General features: G+C 34.9%; 1 protein-coding gene across 1 annotated transcript; it reads left to right on the forward strand.

The window, feature by feature from the left end:
* The first annotated feature begins 14,664 nt into the window (after positions 1 to 14,664).
* Positions 14,665 to 18,502, forward strand: LOC140872061 (uncharacterized). Its single transcript, XM_073274793.1, has 6 exons — positions 14,665 to 14,837; positions 16,567 to 16,905; positions 17,059 to 17,374; positions 17,468 to 17,951; positions 18,088 to 18,224; positions 18,425 to 18,502. The coding sequence occupies exons 1-6, from the start codon at positions 14,665 to 14,667 to the stop codon at positions 18,500 to 18,502; spliced, it is 1,527 nt and encodes a 508-aa protein (XP_073130894.1).
* Positions 18,503 to 18,799: the final 297 nt, after the last annotated feature.

Consider the following 18,799-nt stretch of genomic DNA (forward strand, 5'->3'; position numbering starts at 1 on the left):
AACCACCATAAAAAAATTGAGTGAGGGTGTAGCTCGAAAATTTATGGCATCGAAATCTGTTCGCCAAATCATTGAATCTCCCCCAAACAGCATAGAATGGCTCCAAGTATTGCTGGCCAAATCTTGTGAACACCTGATGATGATCCATCTCCAAGTACCTCACAAGCAAAAGAAAAGAAAAAAAATCAAAATTAAAATAAAATAAAAAAAACGAAAAGAACGAAAAGATAGAAATAAAAAAAAAATGTCTAGCCTCAAGCAAATAATCTATCCTAAAAACAACTAAACAGTCCCGGAAACGGCGCCAAAAACTTGACCGGCTAAATCGATTTGATAAAAATCTACTGGCAAGCGCACCAGGTCAAGTAATAGTAAAGTGGACAGAGAGTCCAAGTATCGATCCCACAGGGACTGCAATCAATTCTCAAGAATTAATTATTTTACTTAATCTAGACAAAATAATAGAAGGATTTTGAATTAAATAAAATAAGAATATAAAATAAAAACTGATTAAGAAATAAGAATAAAAATAACTGAAGATAAAAATAATCAAGACAAAGACAACCAAGACACACGTAGGTACCGAACAAATTTTGTAACATGTAGTCGATTCAGGACTCAGATTTAATCTTAATTCACGGGAATTCTCCTAATTTGTTCAAAGGACTATTTCTAGAACAATCAAACCTATTCAAATATTGATGAACTAATCTTTCGTAATTCTAATCAAATTTGAATGCATTAAATATTTGTAAAAATTCAGTTTACACCCAAACCGCACACTGAAACCGAATTCTATTTCTAGTCGGTTTTACAATATGTTAATTATCAGAGTGATCAAAATCAAAACCTCCTCTGTCGATTTGGAATTGATTAACATGCAAGCAAACAGTTGATCAGACTATTCACAAGACAAATATAAATCTGACAATCAATAAAATAAATCAACTCTAAAAAAAATCCCAAACAAACATCCAAGTTTTCTACATAAATTTGTTCGGCCCAATCACGCCGTCTTGGTTGAAAATAAACTACTCAATAATTAAAAACAATAATTCAAAAATAAAAATAAAAAGAAGAAAAAAAAAAGAATAAATCTTCTCTCCCAAGCCTTGTAGCCACCTCCTCTTGCGTTGTCTGCGCTCTCGAGCTTCCGAAACCCTCAAAAATATGTTATATCTTCTATATATATGGTCCGAAACGCCTACCAGTTAATTTCCTCTCAAAATAAGGATTTTTCGGAACACATATGGCCCCCAACACGCGCGCGCGCGGCATAGGCCTCGCACGCGCGCAGCACATAAAAACAGAAGGCTGTACGTCGGACTCGCGCGCGCGCGAGCTTGATTCTCGCGCGCGCGCAGTACAAAAAATCTGCCGAGCTATAATTTTCAAAAATTCATATATCGAGATCTAGCCGTCGGATTGAGCTGAAATTTTGACAGCAGCTTCAAAACATCTTTAAATTTAATCTGAACAGTGAAGATTGGATTTCAATATTTCTAAAATTAAATATGATTTTTCGATCAAGGCTGCTCCGTAATTCACTCTTCAAAAATCCATTTTCCTACAAAATTAACCCAAAGAGTGAAATACACACACATGCACTAAAACACATAAAAACACATAAAAATAATATGAATGCACACAAAATAAACATAAAAATAACATGAAATAATGCATACAAAATGCACTTATCAATCATCATGCTCACGAGTTTTGTACTCACCAGCGATTTTCCACCACATGCTTTTTCTCTATTTGTACACTTACTTGTACTCATCGTTTATCCATTATTTTGTATTGTCATATTAATAGAAATTAACTAATAAAATCCATTGTTATTTTTCTAGTACCACCATGTCAAACTTGGCAAAGCTTGAATTCGTTGCACTCGATATCACTGAAAAAAATTATATGCCATGGACTCTTGATGTTGAGATGCATCTTGAGTCATTGGGTCTAAGTGAAAGCATTAAAGAAAATAATATATCAACCTCACAAGATAAAGCAAAAACTATGATTTTCTTGCGCCGACATCTTGATGAAGGGTTGAAATGTAAGTATCTCACAGAAAAAGACCCAATAACTTTATGGAAAGGGCTGAAAGAAAGATTTGAGCATATAAGGGAAGTGATACTTCCGACCGCCCGTGATGAATGTAATACGTTGAGATTCCAAGACTTTAAAAAAGTCAGTGATTATAATTCTGCGATGTATCGAATAGTCTCGCAATTAAAATTCTGTGGACTTGAAGTCACAGAGATGGAAATGCTTGAGAAAACATTTTTCACTTTTCACGCATCGAATATAACTCTACAACAACAGTATAAAGTGCGTGGATTTTTGAGATATTCCGAACTAATCGCATGTCTTCTTGTGGCGGAAAAGAACAACGAATTGTTAGGAGAGTCTCAGTCACTGTGTCATCCACCAGAGTCCAGACGGGAATAAATCATGAAATGGTTTCAAGAAATATATACCACCATTATTCGGGAGCAATAACCTACATCGAATATACATAAACGACATCTTACGGCCAACCAATTATGCTAGAAATTGGAAAGCGAAAATGCCACATGATATTCAATCGTAAGGGATGTGAGAGAAAGCAATTTCCAACTCAATAAGTGATTTTCTGCTTGAGTGCCACTAAGCAATTTCCAATTCAAGAATTGTTTTTTTTTGTTTTTGTTTTGGAGCTACAAGTAGTTCCTACTATGTTGAAGGCCCAAGACTCACTAATCAGCCACATGCTAAATTCTGACATCAGCTACGCCAGGTACTCACGTTTCACCTGACAGATCAGTCTTATGGTCCCTCCTCCAAGGTTTTAAGTCATAAATCCACAGGAATGTTCATTAGTGTTACCCACGTAGCACGAAATATAGCTAAAATCTCTTCTAACGGTGTACATAAAACGACCACTGACGAGGTAAAATCTCTCTCCTTGTATAGTTCTTCCTCCTCCACTATTACGTTTGGCTCTTCTTCACAAGAAGATTCCTCAAAAATGATTTCTTCATGCTCTGGCTCAGTTACTTCACTCTCTTGATAGATCTCAAAAATTGGTTCTCTAAGAAGCGCAATCTGTTCATCCAAAAGACTCATGCGGCTTTCTAAGAATTTATTTGACTCTGTCTGCTGTCGCACAAGATTTTCCAACTGAGCCACATAATCTTCGGAACGCCCTATGCACTTTTCTTGATGCTCCGGTGGCTGGTTCGCAAAATTTTTAGAGTTGATATCTGGAGGATATTGGTGACTCCAACCCTGCAGTGAAGGATCACAATGCCAATGGTAGTCAAAATCTGCCATATCATTTAACAAGTGCATCGCACTGTCTTCATCTCTTCTAAACAATTTACTGCCAGTGGCCAACGTTCCATAATCCACCCAACTTCTTGTAATCTCATCCAAACCACCATAAAAAAATTGAGTGAGGGTGTAGCTCGAAAATTTATGGCATCGAAATCTGTTCGCCAAATCATTGAATCTCCCCCAAACAGCATAGAATGGCTCCAAGTATTGCTGGCCAAATCTTGTGAACACCTGATGATGATCCATCTCCAAGTACCTCACAAGCAAAAGAAAAGAAAAAAAATCAAAATTAAAATAAAATAAAAAAAACGAAAAGAACGAAAAGATAGAAATAAAAAAAAAATGTCTAGCCTCAAGCAAATAATCTATCCTAATATCAACTAAACAGTCCCCGGAAACGGCGCCAAAAACTTGACCGGCTAAATCGATTTGATAAAAATCTACTGGCAAGCGCACCAGGTCAAGTAATAGTAAAGTGGACAGAGAGTCCAAGTATCGATCCCACAGGGACTGCAGTCAATTCTCAAGAATTAATTATTTTACTTAATCTAGACAAAATAATAGAAGGATTTTGAATTAAATAAAATAAGAATATAAAATAAAAACTGATTAAGAAATAAGAATAAAAATAACTGAAGATAAAAATAATCAAGACAAAGACAACCAAGACACACGTAGGTACCGAACAAATTTTGTAACATGTAGTCGATTCAGGACTCAGATTTAATCTTAATTCACGGGAATTCTCCTAATTTGTTCAAAGGACTATTTCTAGAACAATCAAACCTATTCAAATATTGATGAACTAATCTTTCGTAATTCTAATCAAATTTGAATGCATTAAATATTTGTAAAAATTCAGTTTACACCCAAACCGCACACTGAAACCGAATTCTATTTCTAGTCGGTTTTACAATATGTTAATTATCAGAGTGATCAAAATCAAAACCTCCTCTGTCGATTTGGAATTGATTAACATGCAAGCAAACAGTTGATCAGACTATTCACAAGACAAATATAAATCTGACAATCAATAAAATAAAATCAACTCTAAAAAAAATCCCAAACAAACATCCAAGTTTTCTACATAAATTTGTTCGGCCCAATCACGCCGTCTTGGTTGAAAATAAACTACTCAATAATTAAAAACAATAATTCAAAAATAAAAATAAAAAGAAGAAAAAAAAAGAAGAAATCTTCTCTCCCAAGCCTTGTAGCCACCTCCTCTTGCGTTGTCTGCGCTCTCGAGCTTCCGAAACCCTCAAAAATATGTTATATCTTCTATATATATGGTCCGAAACGCCTACCAGTTAATTTCCTCTCAAAATAAGGATTTTTCGGAACACATATGGCCCCCCAACACGCGCGCGCGCGCGGCATAGGCCTCGCACGCGCGCAGCACATAAAAACAGAAGGCTGTACGTCGGACTCGCGCGCGCGCGAGCTTGATTCTCGCGCGCGCGCAGTACAAAAAATCTGCGCCGAGCTATAATTTTCAAAAATTCATATATCGAGATCTAGCCGTCGGATTGAGCTGAAATTTTGACAGCAGCTTCAAAACATCTTTAAATTTAATCTGAACAGTGAAGATTGGATTTCAATATTTCTAAAATTAAATATGATTTTTCGATCAAGGCTGCTCCGTAATTCACTCTTCAAAAATCCATTTTCCTACAAAATTAACCCAAAGAGTGAAATACACACACATGCACTAAAACACATAAAAACACATAAAAATAATATGAATGCACACAAAATAAACATAAAAATAACATGAAATAATGCATACAAAATGCACTTATCAATCATCATGCTCACGAGTTTTGTACTCACCAGCGATTTTCCACCACATGCTTTTTCTCTATTTGTACACTTACTTGTACTCATCGTTTATCCATTATTTTGTATTGTCATATTAATAGAAATTAACTAATAAAATCCATTGTTATTTTTCTAGTACCACCATGTCAAACTTGGCAAAGCTTGAATTCGTTGCACTCGATATCACTGAAAAAAATTATATGCCATGGACTCTTGATGTTGAGATGCATCTTGAGTCATTGGGTCTAAGTGAAAGCATTAAAGAAAATAATATATCAACCTCACAAGATAAAGCAAAAACTATGATTTTCTTGCGCCGACATCTTGATGAAGGGTTGAAATGTAAGTATCTCACAGAAAAAGACCCAATAACTTTATGGAAAGGGCTGAAAGAAAGATTTGAGCATATAAGGGAAGTGATACTTCCGACCGCCCGTGATGAATGTAATACGTTGAGATTCCAAGACTTTAAAAAAGTCAGTGATTATAATTCTGCGATGTATCGAATAGTCTCGCAATTAAAATTCTGTGGACTTGAAGTCACAGAGATGGAAATGCTTGAGAAAACATTTTTCACTTTTCACGCATCGAATATAACTCTACAACAACAGTATAAAGTGCGTGGATTTTTGAGATATTCCGAACTAATCGCATGTCTTCTTGTGGCGGAAAAGAACAACGAATTGTTAGGAGAGTCTCAGTCACTGTGTCATCCACCAGAGTCCAGACGGGAATAAATCATGAAATGGTTTCAAGAAATATATACCACCATTATTCGGGAGCAATAACCTACATCGAATATACATAAACGACATCTTACGGCCAACCAATTATGCTAGAAATTGGAAAGCGAAAATGCCACATGATATTCAATCGTAAGGGATGTGAGAGAAAGCAATTTCCAACTCAATAAGTGATTTTCTGCTTGAGTGCCACTAAGCAATTTCCAATTCAAGAATTGTTTTTTTTTGTTTTTGTTTTGGAGCTACAAGTAGTTCCTACTATGTTGAAGGCCCAAGACTCACTAATCAGCCACATGCTAAATTCTGACATCAGCTACGCCAGGTACTCACGTTTCACCTGACAGATCAGTCTTATGGTCCCTCCTCCAAGGTTTTAAGTCATAAATCCACAGGAATGTTCATTAGTGTTACCCACGTAGCACGAAATATAGCTAAAATCTCTTCTAACGGTGTACATAAAACGACCACTGACGAGGTAAAATCTCTCTCCTTGTATAGTTCTTCCTCCTCCACTATTACGTTTGGCTCTTCTTCACAAGAAGATTCCTCAAAAATGATTTCTTCATGCTCTGGCTCAGTTACTTCACTCTCTTGATAGATCTCAGAAATTGGTTCTCTAAGAAGCGCAATCTGTTCATCCAAAAGACTCATGCGGCTTTCTAAGAATTTATTTGACTCTGTCTGCTGTCGCACAAGATTTTCCAACTGAGCCACATAATCTTCGGAACGCCCTATGCACTTTTCTTGATGCTCCGGTGGCTGGTTCGCAAAATTTTTAGAGTTGATATCTGGAGGATATTGGTGACTCCAACCCTGCAGTGAAGGATCACAATGCCAATGGTAGTCAAAATCTGCCATATCATTTAACAAGTGCATCGCACTGTCTTCATCTCTTCTAAACAATTTACTGCCAGTGGCCAACGTTCCATAATCCACCCAACTTCTTGTAATCTCATCCAAACCACCATAAAAAAATTGAGTGAGGGTGTAGCTCGAAAATTTATGGCATCGAAATCTGTTCGCCAAATCATTGAATCTCCCCCAAACAGCATAGAATGGCTCCAAGTATTGCTGGCCAAATCTTGTGAACACCTGATGATGATCCATCTCCAAGTACCTCACAAGCAAAAGAAAAGAAAAAAAATCAAAATTAAAATAAAATAAAAAAAACGAAAAGAACGAAAAGATAGAAATAAAAAAAAAATGTCTAGCCTCAAGCAAATAATCTATCCTAATATCAACTAAACAGTCCCCGGCAACGGCGCCAAAAACTTTACCGGCTAAATCGATTTGATAAAAATCTACTGGCAAGCGCACCAGGTCAAGTAATAGTAAAGTGGACAGAGAGTCCAAGTATCGATCCCACAGGGACTGCAGTCAATTCTCAAGAATTAATTATTTTACTTAATCTAGACAAAATAATAGAAGGATTTTGAATTAAATAAAATAAGAATATAAAATAAAAACTGATTAAGAAATAAGAATAAAAATAACTGAAGATAAAAATAATCAAGACAAAGACAACCAAGACACACGTAGGTACCGAACAAATTTTGTAACATGTAGTCGATTCAGGACTCAGATTTAATCTTAATTCACGGGAATTCTCCTAATTTGTTCAAAGGACTATTTCTAGAACAATCAAACCTATTCAAATATTGATGAACTAATCTTTCGTAATTCTAATCAAATTTGAATGCATTAAATATTTGTAAAAATTCAGTTTACACCCAAACCGCACACTGAAACCGAATTCTATTTCTAGTCGGTTTTACAATATGTTAATTATCAGAGTGATCAAAATCAAAACCTCCTCTGTCGATTTGGAATTGATTAACATGCAAGCAAACAGTTGATCAGACTATTCACAAGACAAATATAAATCTGACAATCAATAAAATAAAATCAACTCTAAAAAAAATCCCAAACAAACATCCAAGTTTTCTACATAAATTTGTTCGGCCCAATCACGCCGTCTTGGTTGAAAATAAACTACTCAATAATTAAAAACAATAATTCAAAAATAAAAATAAAAAGAAGAAAAAAAAAGAAGAAATCTTCTCTCCCAAGCCTTGTAGCCACCTCCTCTTGCGTTGTCTGCGCTCTCGAGCTTCCGAAACCCTCAAAAATATGTTATATCTTCTATATATGGTCCGAAACGCCTACCAGTTAATTTCCTCTCAAAATAAGGATTTTTCGGAACACATATGGCCCCCCAACACGCGCGCGCGCGCGGCATAGGCCTCGCACGCGCGCAGCACATAAAAACAGAAGGCTGTACGTCGGACTCGCGCGCGCGCGAGCTTGATTCTCGCGCGCGCGCAGTACAAAAAATCTGCGCCGAGCTATAATTTTCAAAAATTCATATATCGAGATCTAGCCGTCGGATTGAGCTGAAATTTTGACAGCAGCTTCAAAACATCTTTAAATTTAATCTGAACAGTGAAGATTGGATTTCAATATTTCTAAAATTAAATATGATTTTTCGATCAAGGCTGCTCCGTAATTCACTCTTCAAAAATCCATTTTCCTACAAAATTAACCCAAAGAGTGAAATACACACACATGCACTAAAACACATAAAAACACATAAAAATAATATGAATGCACACAAAATAAACATAAAAATAACATGAAATAATGCATACAAAATGCACTTATCAATCATCATGCTCACGAGTTTTGTACTCACCAGCGATTTTCCACCACATGCTTTTTCTCTATTTGTACACTTACTTGTACTCATCGTTTATCCATTATTTTGTATTGTCATATTAATAGAAATTAACTAATAAAATCCATTGTTATTTTTCTAGTACCACCATGTCAAACTTGGCAAAGCTTGAATTCGTTGCACTCGATATCACTGAAAAAAATTATATGCCATGGACTCTTGATGTTGAGATGCATCTTGAGTCATTGGGTCTAAGTGAAAGCATTAAAGAAAATAATATATCAACCTCACAAGATAAAGCAAAAACTATGATTTTCTTGCGCCGACATCTTGATGAAGGGTTGAAATGTAAGTATCTCACAGAAAAAGACCCAATAACTTTATGGAAAGGGCTGAAAGAAAGATTTGAGCATATAAGGGAATTGATACTTCCGACCGCCCGTGATGAATGTAATACGTTGAGATTCCAAGACTTTAAAAAAGTCAGTGATTATAATTCTGCGATGTATCGAATAGTCTCGCAATTAAAATTCTGTGGACTTGAAGTCACAGAGATGGAAATGCTTGAGAAAACATTTTTCACTTTTCACGCATCGAATATAACTCTACAACAACAGTATAAAGTGCGTGGATTTTTGAGATATTCCGAACTAATCGCATGTCTTCTTGTGGCGGAAAAGAACAACGAATTGTTAGTAAGAAATCATCAATCCCGACCCACTGGATCAACGACATTTCCTGAAGCAAATGTCGTAATGAAAAATAAAAACCAAAATCAAAGGAATAGACCAGATTTTGGTCGTGGACGAGGTCGAGGACGTGGGCGTAGACGTGGACGTAGAAATGACCGTGGTCGTGGACGCGGTCGTGGATATGAAAATAATCGAGATAGTTATTTCAGTAACTCATCTCAAAAGAGCGTCACGCACCACCCACTAAAAAGACAGCATGAAAACATGAGTGAAAATGAAAATCACTCAAAAAAAACCGAGAGTGTTTGTTATAGATGTGGCACTCCGGGACATTGGTCACGAACTTGTCAAGCCCCCGAGCACCTTTGTAAGCTCTATAAAGAATCGATAAAGGGGAAAGGAAAAGAGACCAATTTTGTTGAAAATAGTGACCATTTAATTGGTTCAACTAGTTTCAGTGTTGCAGATTTTTTGAATGATTTCGAAGACATTGATTAAAAGATTGGTGGGACTAGATTGTAACAAATTTTTATTTTTCATGCATTTTTGTATTATAAAGCATGTTATATTTTACATTTGTATTGTACTTAATTTTTCTTTATTACATTTTTGTGAAGTTTGATATGGAAAATGCTATGAGCAAACATGGAAATAATATCATGGAAATTTGCATACCGGATAATGGTACAATGCACACTATTCTGCGAGATGAAAGATATTTCTTGGAACTAAAACCAACAAAAACAATGGTGAATACAATATCAGGTCCTGTAGACTTGATTGAAGGTTTTGGTAAAGCGAAATTTTTGTTACCTAATGGTACAAAATTTTTGATAAATGATGCTTTATATTCACCACGATCGAAAAGAAATTTGTTGAGTTTTAATGACATATATTCTCATGGGTATGATACTGAGACAATGACTGATGGAAATCAGAAATATATGTGTCTTACCACATATAATTCAGGAAAGAAATTTGTAGTTGAGAAACTACCAATGCTCCCTACTGGATTGCATTATACACATATAAGTCCAATTGAATCAAATATGGTGATGGATAATTCATCAATATTAACAAATTGGCATGATCGATTGGGACATCCTGGTTCAACAATGATGCGAAGAATTATTGAAAATACACATGGTCATCCACTGAAAGACCAGAAGATCTTTCAGAATAATAAGTTTCAATGTAAAGCATGTTCACTTGGAAAACTTATTATAAGACCATCACCAGCTAAAATCCAAACTGAATCACCCATATTTCTTGAACGTATTCAGGGTGATATTTGTGGGCCAATTCATCCACCATGTGGACCATTTCGATACTTTATGGTATTGATCGATGCCTCTAGCAGATGGTCACATGTATGCTTATTGTCAACTCGGAATGTGGCATTTGCAAGATTGATGGCTCAAATAATAAAATTGGGAAATCAATTTCCCGATTATACAATCAAAAAAATAAGACTTGATAATGCTGGAGAATTTACATCCCAGACCTTCAATGATTATTGTATGTCAATGGAAATCACTGTTGAACATCCTGTAGCTCATGTTCATACGCAAAATGGATTAGCTGAATCATTGATTAAACGTCTACAACTAATTGCTAGACCAATAATTATGAAAACAAAACTCCCTATTTCTATATGGGGACATGCAATTTTACATGCTGCGGCATTAATTCGCATCAGACCAAGTGCATATCATAAATTCTCTCCATTGCAACTTGCATTTGGTAAAGAACCAAATATCTCTCATCTAAGAATTTTTGGATGTATGATGTATGTGCCTATTGCACCACCTCAACGATCAAAAATGGGTCCTCAAAGAAAAATCGGTATTTATATCGGTTATGATAGTCCATCAATCATTCGATATCTTGAGCCTTAGACAGGCGATGTGTTTACAGCACGCTTTGCTGATTGTCATTTTAATGAAGAAATATTCCCAGTGTTAGGGGGAGAAAAGAAACACATCGAAAAAGAAATCACATGGTATGTACCATCATTGTTACATTTGGATCCAAGGACCAAACAATGTGAAAAAGATGTACAGCAAATTGTACATTTGCAAAGAATAGCAAATCAAATGCCAGATGCATTTGCAGACACAAAAGGGGTGACAAAATCATATATACATGCTGTAAATGCCCCAACTCGAATTGAAATTCCAAAAAAAAAGATTGAAGACACTCATGATGTCATTAAACGCCTGAAGCGTGGAAGGCCAGTCGGTTCCAAGGATAAAAATCCTCGGAAAAGAAAAGGCATAGAGAAGCACGATGATCATAAAATAGAAAATGGTGTTCCAAAAGAAACACCTGATGATGAAAATGTTCTGTCAGAACCACAAACTAACGAGAATCGTGAAATCTCTATCAATTATATTAATACTGGAAAAATATGGAACCGAAAAGACATAGAAGATATTGATGAGATATTTTCTTATAATGTGGCTTGTGACATCATAAATGAAAATGAGGATCATGAACCAAAATCTTTTGGTGAATGTAAAACTCGTCATGATTGGGCCAAATGGAAAGATGCCATCCAGGTTGAATTGGATTCGCTGAATAAACGTAATGTTTTTGGACCTATAGTCCTCACACCTGAAGGTGTAAAACCTGTTGGATATAAATGGGTTTTTATTCGAAAGCGAAATGAGAAAAATGAAATAGTCAGATATAAAGCTAGACTTGTTGCACAAGGTTTTTCTCAAAGGCCTGGAATTGATTATGAAAAAACGTATTCTCCTGTTATGGATGCAATTACGTTTTGATATTTGATTAGTTTGACAGTGTCTGAAAATTTGGAAATGTGTCTTATGGATGTTGTTACAGCTTACTTATACGGATCACTTGATAGTGATATATACATGAAAATCCCTGAAGGATTTAAGATGCCTGAAGCACAAAGTTCAAAACCCAGAGAATTTTATTCTGTAAAATATCAAAGATCATTATATGGGTTGAAACAATCAGGCCGAATGTGGTATAATCGGCTAAGTGATCACTTGATGAAAAAGGGATATGTAAATGATCCAATATGCCCTTGTGTTTTCATCAAAAAAACAACATCCGGATGTATAATTATTGCTGTATATGTTGATGATTTAAACATCATTGGAACGAATAAAGAAATTCATGAAGTTATGATGTACTTGAAAGAAGAATTTGAAATGAAGGATCTTGGAAAAACCAAGTACTGTCTGGGTTTGCAAATCGAACAAAAAGAATGTGGAATTTTTGTTCACCAGGAAAATTATACAGAAAAGATCCTTAAACGTTTTAATATGGATAAATCAAATCCATTAAGTACTCCAATGGTTGTAAGATCATTAAACATAGAAAAGGATTCATTCCGTCCATGTGAGGATGATGAAGTTATTCTTGGTCCAGAAGTACCATATCTAAGTGCCTTTGGTGCCCTTATGTATCTTGCAAATTGCACTAGACCTGATATATCTTTTGCTGTAAATTTATTTGCAAGATTCAGTTCATATCCAACAAAGAGACACTGGAACGGAATTAAACATATATTCCGTTATCTACGAGGAACGACAGATTTGAGACTTTTGTACTCAAAAGACACCAATCAAAGTATCACTGGTTATGCTGATGCTGGATATTTATCTGATCCACATAAGGCACGTTCCCAAACCGGATATGTATTTACTCGTGGAGGCACCGCAATTTCTTGGCGTTCACAGAAACAAACACTCGTAAAAACTTCATCAAATCACGCCGAGATTATTGCATTACATGAAGCAAGTCATGAATGTGTATGGTTAAAGTCAATGACCAAACATATTCAAATATCGTGTGGATTGAGAGTAGAAAAGAAGCCTGTGACACTATATGAAGATAATGCTGCATGTATTGCTCAAATGAAAGAAGGATACATCAAAAGTGACAGAACCAAACATATCCCCCCAAAGTTCTTTGCCTACACTCAAGAGATTGAGAAGAATAAAGATATTGATATCTGTTACATTCAATCAAGTGAGAACTCATCAGATCTCTTCACAAAGGCACTTCCCACGACGATATTCAGAAAGCATATATACAACATTGGGATGCGCAATCTACGGAATATGTGAAGAATCACTCATGTTAACATGAGGGGGAGTTTACGTTGCTGCACTCTTTTTTTCTTAATATGGTTTTTATCCCACTGGGTTTTTCCTAGTAAGGTTTTTAACGAGGCAGCATAAAACACGTAATAAAGACAATCATCATATGACGATCATCATCACAAGGGGGAGTGTTGAAAATATATTATTTTATTATTGTTGAATATTGAATGTTGAATATTGAGTTGTAAAATATGGAAAATTAGTGTGTGATGATGTAGATGATGATGTTTTAATTTTTGGACTAATCTCCCATTGAGATCTATAAATAGGTCTCTCCATTTGTGTAGAAAAACACAATTTGAGAGAATAAATTTAAAGTGTGGAGTTTGAGAATATTTTGAGTTTTTGAGTTTAATAAATTTTACTTTTCACAACAAAAATAAAATTTTTTTAATAAAAAAGTAGGAGTGTGCCTTCTTTTATAAAATCGACTTATAATTTGTGTAGCAGTTTATTTTGAAAGTTTATAAGTTATTTGAAAAAAAAAATCCAAACATATTTAAAAATCTAACTTATAAACTATGTCAAACACCCTTTAAACTTATTTAAAATAACATATAAATTAAATTATGCTGGTTTAAGAGCTTATAAGCTTTCAAAACTTATTTAAAAATAAGCTGATCATAAAGTTTTTGAATGAACTTATTTTAAAAAAATTTAAGATATTGATGTGTTTAGCATTATAAAATTTCTTAATCGACAAAATTATCGAAAATGATATAATACTATGAAGGTTATTTAAAAATAGTTTTAAAATTTAACAATAAATATTAAACTTGTGTTACAAAAAATAAAATTGTTTCATATTTTAATTTAGAAAATTGATATTATTTGATTTTTTAAAAAATATTAAATACTTAATGGGTGGAGGGCATGGCAGAAATTTATGAAAATATACAAAACTATTTTGAATAAGTAAAATTTTAAAATAAGTTTTTGTTTTTTTTTTAAAAAAAAGTATGGTCATCCCAATTTTTTTAAAAATATCTTTTAAATTGTCAAACAACTTTAGTTTTAAAAGAGTATTATAAGTTGTTTTGAAGCTTGTAAGCTTAACCAAACATACACTCTTACTAATTACTCTTATGATAATATATTTTGTTAAAAGTTTAGTCTTAATGTTGTTTTTTTTTAAAACTTTTGACAATTTATTTAAAAAAAGTTGATCCCGAAGGGGACCCCATCTCACATGAGTCAGAGGCCCATTGGCTCATGCAGAGGTAAAATCGAGGGATGTGCACGAGTGGCAGGGACCTGCGGGAGGGAGCAACATGGCCAACCCCCACAATATTCATGCGAGGGTTAAATCGAGAGATGTGCACGAGCGACAGAGACCTGCAGGAGGGAGCAACATGGCCAACCCCCACAATATCTCAGCAGGAAATATGCTCCACACGAGGATCGAACCCGCAATGTTGGAAGATTTCTTCCCAAGTCATCTCAGGTCTTACCAATTCGCCTATGCCTCTGTGTGCAACTTTTGACAATTTATTATTTTTTTATGATAGTGGTGCACGGATTTGCACGTATGGACGCCAAATTAATACGAAAATACGTTAATTGCACAAAAAATTCATAAGCACATTGACTCAAACTAAGGGATTATATAAAAATTATACATTTAATAGCATTAGGGACTAATGAAATATGATCAAACATCGTGTTTTCTCACAAGCTAAATCAGACATCAATTGGCAAATTGTTTGGAATTTGAAAGTTTTTGGTGAAGTCCGACATTTTTTTTAATTTTGGAAATTCTTGTTTTCATGTTGTTGAACTTTGAAAGCCTTATAAGTTCGAAGCCTCGAACAATGGACGTGTAAGAACGGTTGTCACTTTGTCTCAATGAGGGAGAATATGAATTTCATGTCCTAATTTTTTGGTCTTTTGCCAGTAGTATGTCGTGTATTTCTCACGTAGAGAATCATATTGGATTTCTCGTTTGTATACTCTCTTATTAATTGGTGTTAAAATAATTTTGTTTAAAGAAGCCATTTCAATGAATTTGATTGGAGGAATGATGTTGGCTTTGTCAATTGTAGCTATTTGGCCAATACAAAGACAGATCCATATGAAGGCTGTGGTGGGCTGTAGCTAGGGATGACAATGGGTTGGGTCTAAATCCAGCCCCGCATCGAACCCGGTTCGGCGGGGCGGGTCTAAACCTCAAGCGGGTCCATATGCGGGTCCGGGGCGGGTCTCGGGCCAAAAATATATATTAATATATAAATATAAAATATAATATGTATATATATTAATAATATATAATTATATTTTTATATTAAATAATCAATATTTTACTCATAATTTGAGCTTATAATATTTTTAGGTTGAAATAATTTTAATATATCATGATATTTTTAATATAAAAATATATTATTATAAAATTTATTTAGTTTTTAATTAATAATTAAATAAAAAATAATACATAGACTCATAGGTACCGTTCCTTCCTGCATCCCCTTGTGAACTTTTCACAGTTATCTACAAAATCATGAAATATAAGCTTCACCGAAAACCAGAAGAAACGACGAAGATGGCTTCAAAAGTATGCCAAGGTTATTCACCTTATGGTTCAAAAGTTTATCAAATGCGACGAAGACTTCACAATCTCCAGTACAGGCCCCTGTTCACAATTATTAAAATATGGCGTCAAACGGGCAGGCGTCTGCTAAGGCGCAATACTTGGCCTACCTCAATATATCCCCAGACAGATTTTGGGTCATATTTGAGCTGCAAAAAGTTTTCCTGAGTAATCTCAATCGAGTTCTTTCTCAAAGCACCTTGCACTATCACACCTTCAATGCCATTATTGGAGTGCTAATTCCAAATGGATCATCAAACATTCCAGCATCGAGAACTGTATCCCATAAAAGACATAAATATATATACTTCGACTTAACGTCTTTTGGGCCTGCTATGATTTTATCAGAAATAGTTCATATCAAACTTATAGAAATGTTAACCAAATGAGAGCTTAACTAGAGTATTTGCGTTTGATTATCCATCATTAACGTGTTCATGCATCTTTTATAATATATATATATATATATATATGTATATATATATATATATATATATATGTGTGTGTGTGTGTGTGTGTGTGTTTGTGTGTGTGTGTGTTAATTAGCTAAAAATTATGCAGTTAGTACGAGACGTTCTTTTTTGTACAGAAAGAATGATAACGAGAAGATTATTCTTGTTTGTGCTTCTGACAATTGTTCTTGGAGAATTTATGCCTCGCGACACAAATCTGACAATCTGTTTGGCATTAGAAAATGTAATTTGATACATTCTTGTGGAGATGATAATCTTCGTACTAGAGGACATCCCAAAGCTGATTCTTCTTGGGTTGCCAATGTTGTGATGGAAAGGCTGAGGGAAGAGCCCTCATATCGACCATGTATGATGTTGAAAGATATACAAAGAGATTTTGGGGTCGAGCTCAGTTACCACAAGGTTTGGAAAGGGAAAGAATTGGCTATGCATGACATTCACGGTGCAGATGATGAGTCTTATGATAAATTGAGATGATATTGTAGTGCGATCAAAGAAACTAATCCTGGAAGTATTGTTGAATGTGAAATTGATCAGCGCAATAATAAATTTAAACGGCTTTTCATATGTTTCAATGCATGTGAAACTGGTTTTGTCCGTGGATGTAGGCCATTGGTTTTCTTGGATGGCACACACATAAAAAATAAATACAAGGGAAATATTTTGGTTGTTGTTGTGAAAGATGCTAATGATGATCTTTTTACATTAGCATACGCAGTCGTGGATGCTAAAAATGATGATAATTGGAGATGGTTTTGTTTCCATCTTAGAGGCGCTCTTTGTTCACATAATTGTATGGGGTTCGATGAATTCACTTTCTTCTCTGATAGACATCCCGGAATAATCAATGGAGTTGAGTTAATATTCCCAAGCAGTCATCATGCGTACTGTCAACGCCATTTGGTAGATAATTTCGTGAAACAGGTTCGTAAAAAATTGTATGTTTGTGTCAAAAACATTTTTTAAAAACATAATATTATTTTTTTTATAATCTTTTATACATATTTGTTTAAATAGGTGATGCGAATATACCCGCTTCACAACAAGAAACATTGGTCGTCTGTCTTCAAGAAAGCTGCATATGCTCCATCAAGGTCGGAGTTTGAACATCATATTAACAGTATTATAACGTCAATGCCACTTGCCAAAGACTTCATTGTAAATTCATGTCCAGAAAGATGGGCAAATGCATTGTTTCGTGGAAATCGATGGGGTGTAATAAACAATAATATGGCCGAGTGTTGGAATAGTTGGGTTAAATCGGCACGATTTCTCCCTATTGTGCGCATGGTGGACCACATACGCATTCAAATCATGGACATGATGCACAGAAGACGTGAAACAACAATGAAGATGAAAAAAAGGTTGAGTCCATCAAAAGAAAATATTCTTGCAAGAACATATGCTGAAACTCGCAACTTGCAAGTACGCAAGGCAAGTGGTTGGAGTTTTGAGGTTGTGGACGGGGATAAATCGTTTGCCGTTGATTTGTCTTCTACAAGTTGTTCATGTAAATCCTGGAAGCTTACAAGACTTCCATGCAAGCATGCATGTGCCGCGATAGAGTCGAAGTCATTGTCTATATATGTTTTGTGACAAATACTTTACGATTGAGTTATATCGTGAAAGTTATGCAGGAATCCTAAATCCAATTCCTACATTTGAGATGCATGAATCCAGTGTCAATTGCACATTTGTAATCAATCCTCCCGATGTTCAAAGCCAACCTGGTCGAAGAAGAACTAAAAGGATACCATCGCAAGTAGAACTCCGGGTGACAAAGTGTGGTCGTTGTCGTAAACAAGGCCACAACCGACGAAGTTGCAAAGAACCCATTACCTAGCCTTTGGATTATGTTTTGTTAACATAGTTTTTAGTATTTTTGGAATACAAGTAATATTATGATCCTATACTTTAGTCTTGAAATATTATGATTATTTGAAAAACAAACTAATGTGTTTTCTAATGTCATAGGAAAAGGAGGATGGTAGATCAAAGACTTTGCAAAACCACGTCTACAAGAAGGTTTACTCGATCAGGCAAAAGTATTAGTGATGCATCATTTCCTTATTCCTTTTGCGAGACTCGCTTTTTGATTTTGTTGTATTTTGTTGAGTCGTAAGCCATGTACTTGTGTGGTGGTAAGTCATGATCTCACTTTTATATTATTATATTTTGTTGAGGTTGGTTCCTGACTTGCCAGCTAAACGATTTATTATTAGATGTTACATTTAGTTTCCATGTTTGGCCGGCACATGTTGGTGTAGTGTTTTAAATTTTTGAGAATGTAGTTTGAAATAATCAAATATAAGTTTGTCTGAGTTTTTGGGATGTCCTATTTATGGGAAG

The sequence above is a fragment of the Henckelia pumila genome, unplaced genomic scaffold (genome assembly GCF_033568475.1).
Source record: "Henckelia pumila isolate YLH828 unplaced genomic scaffold, ASM3356847v2 CTG_461:::fragment_3, whole genome shotgun sequence".
Lineage (NCBI taxonomy): Eukaryota > Viridiplantae > Streptophyta > Magnoliopsida > Lamiales > Gesneriaceae > Henckelia > Henckelia pumila.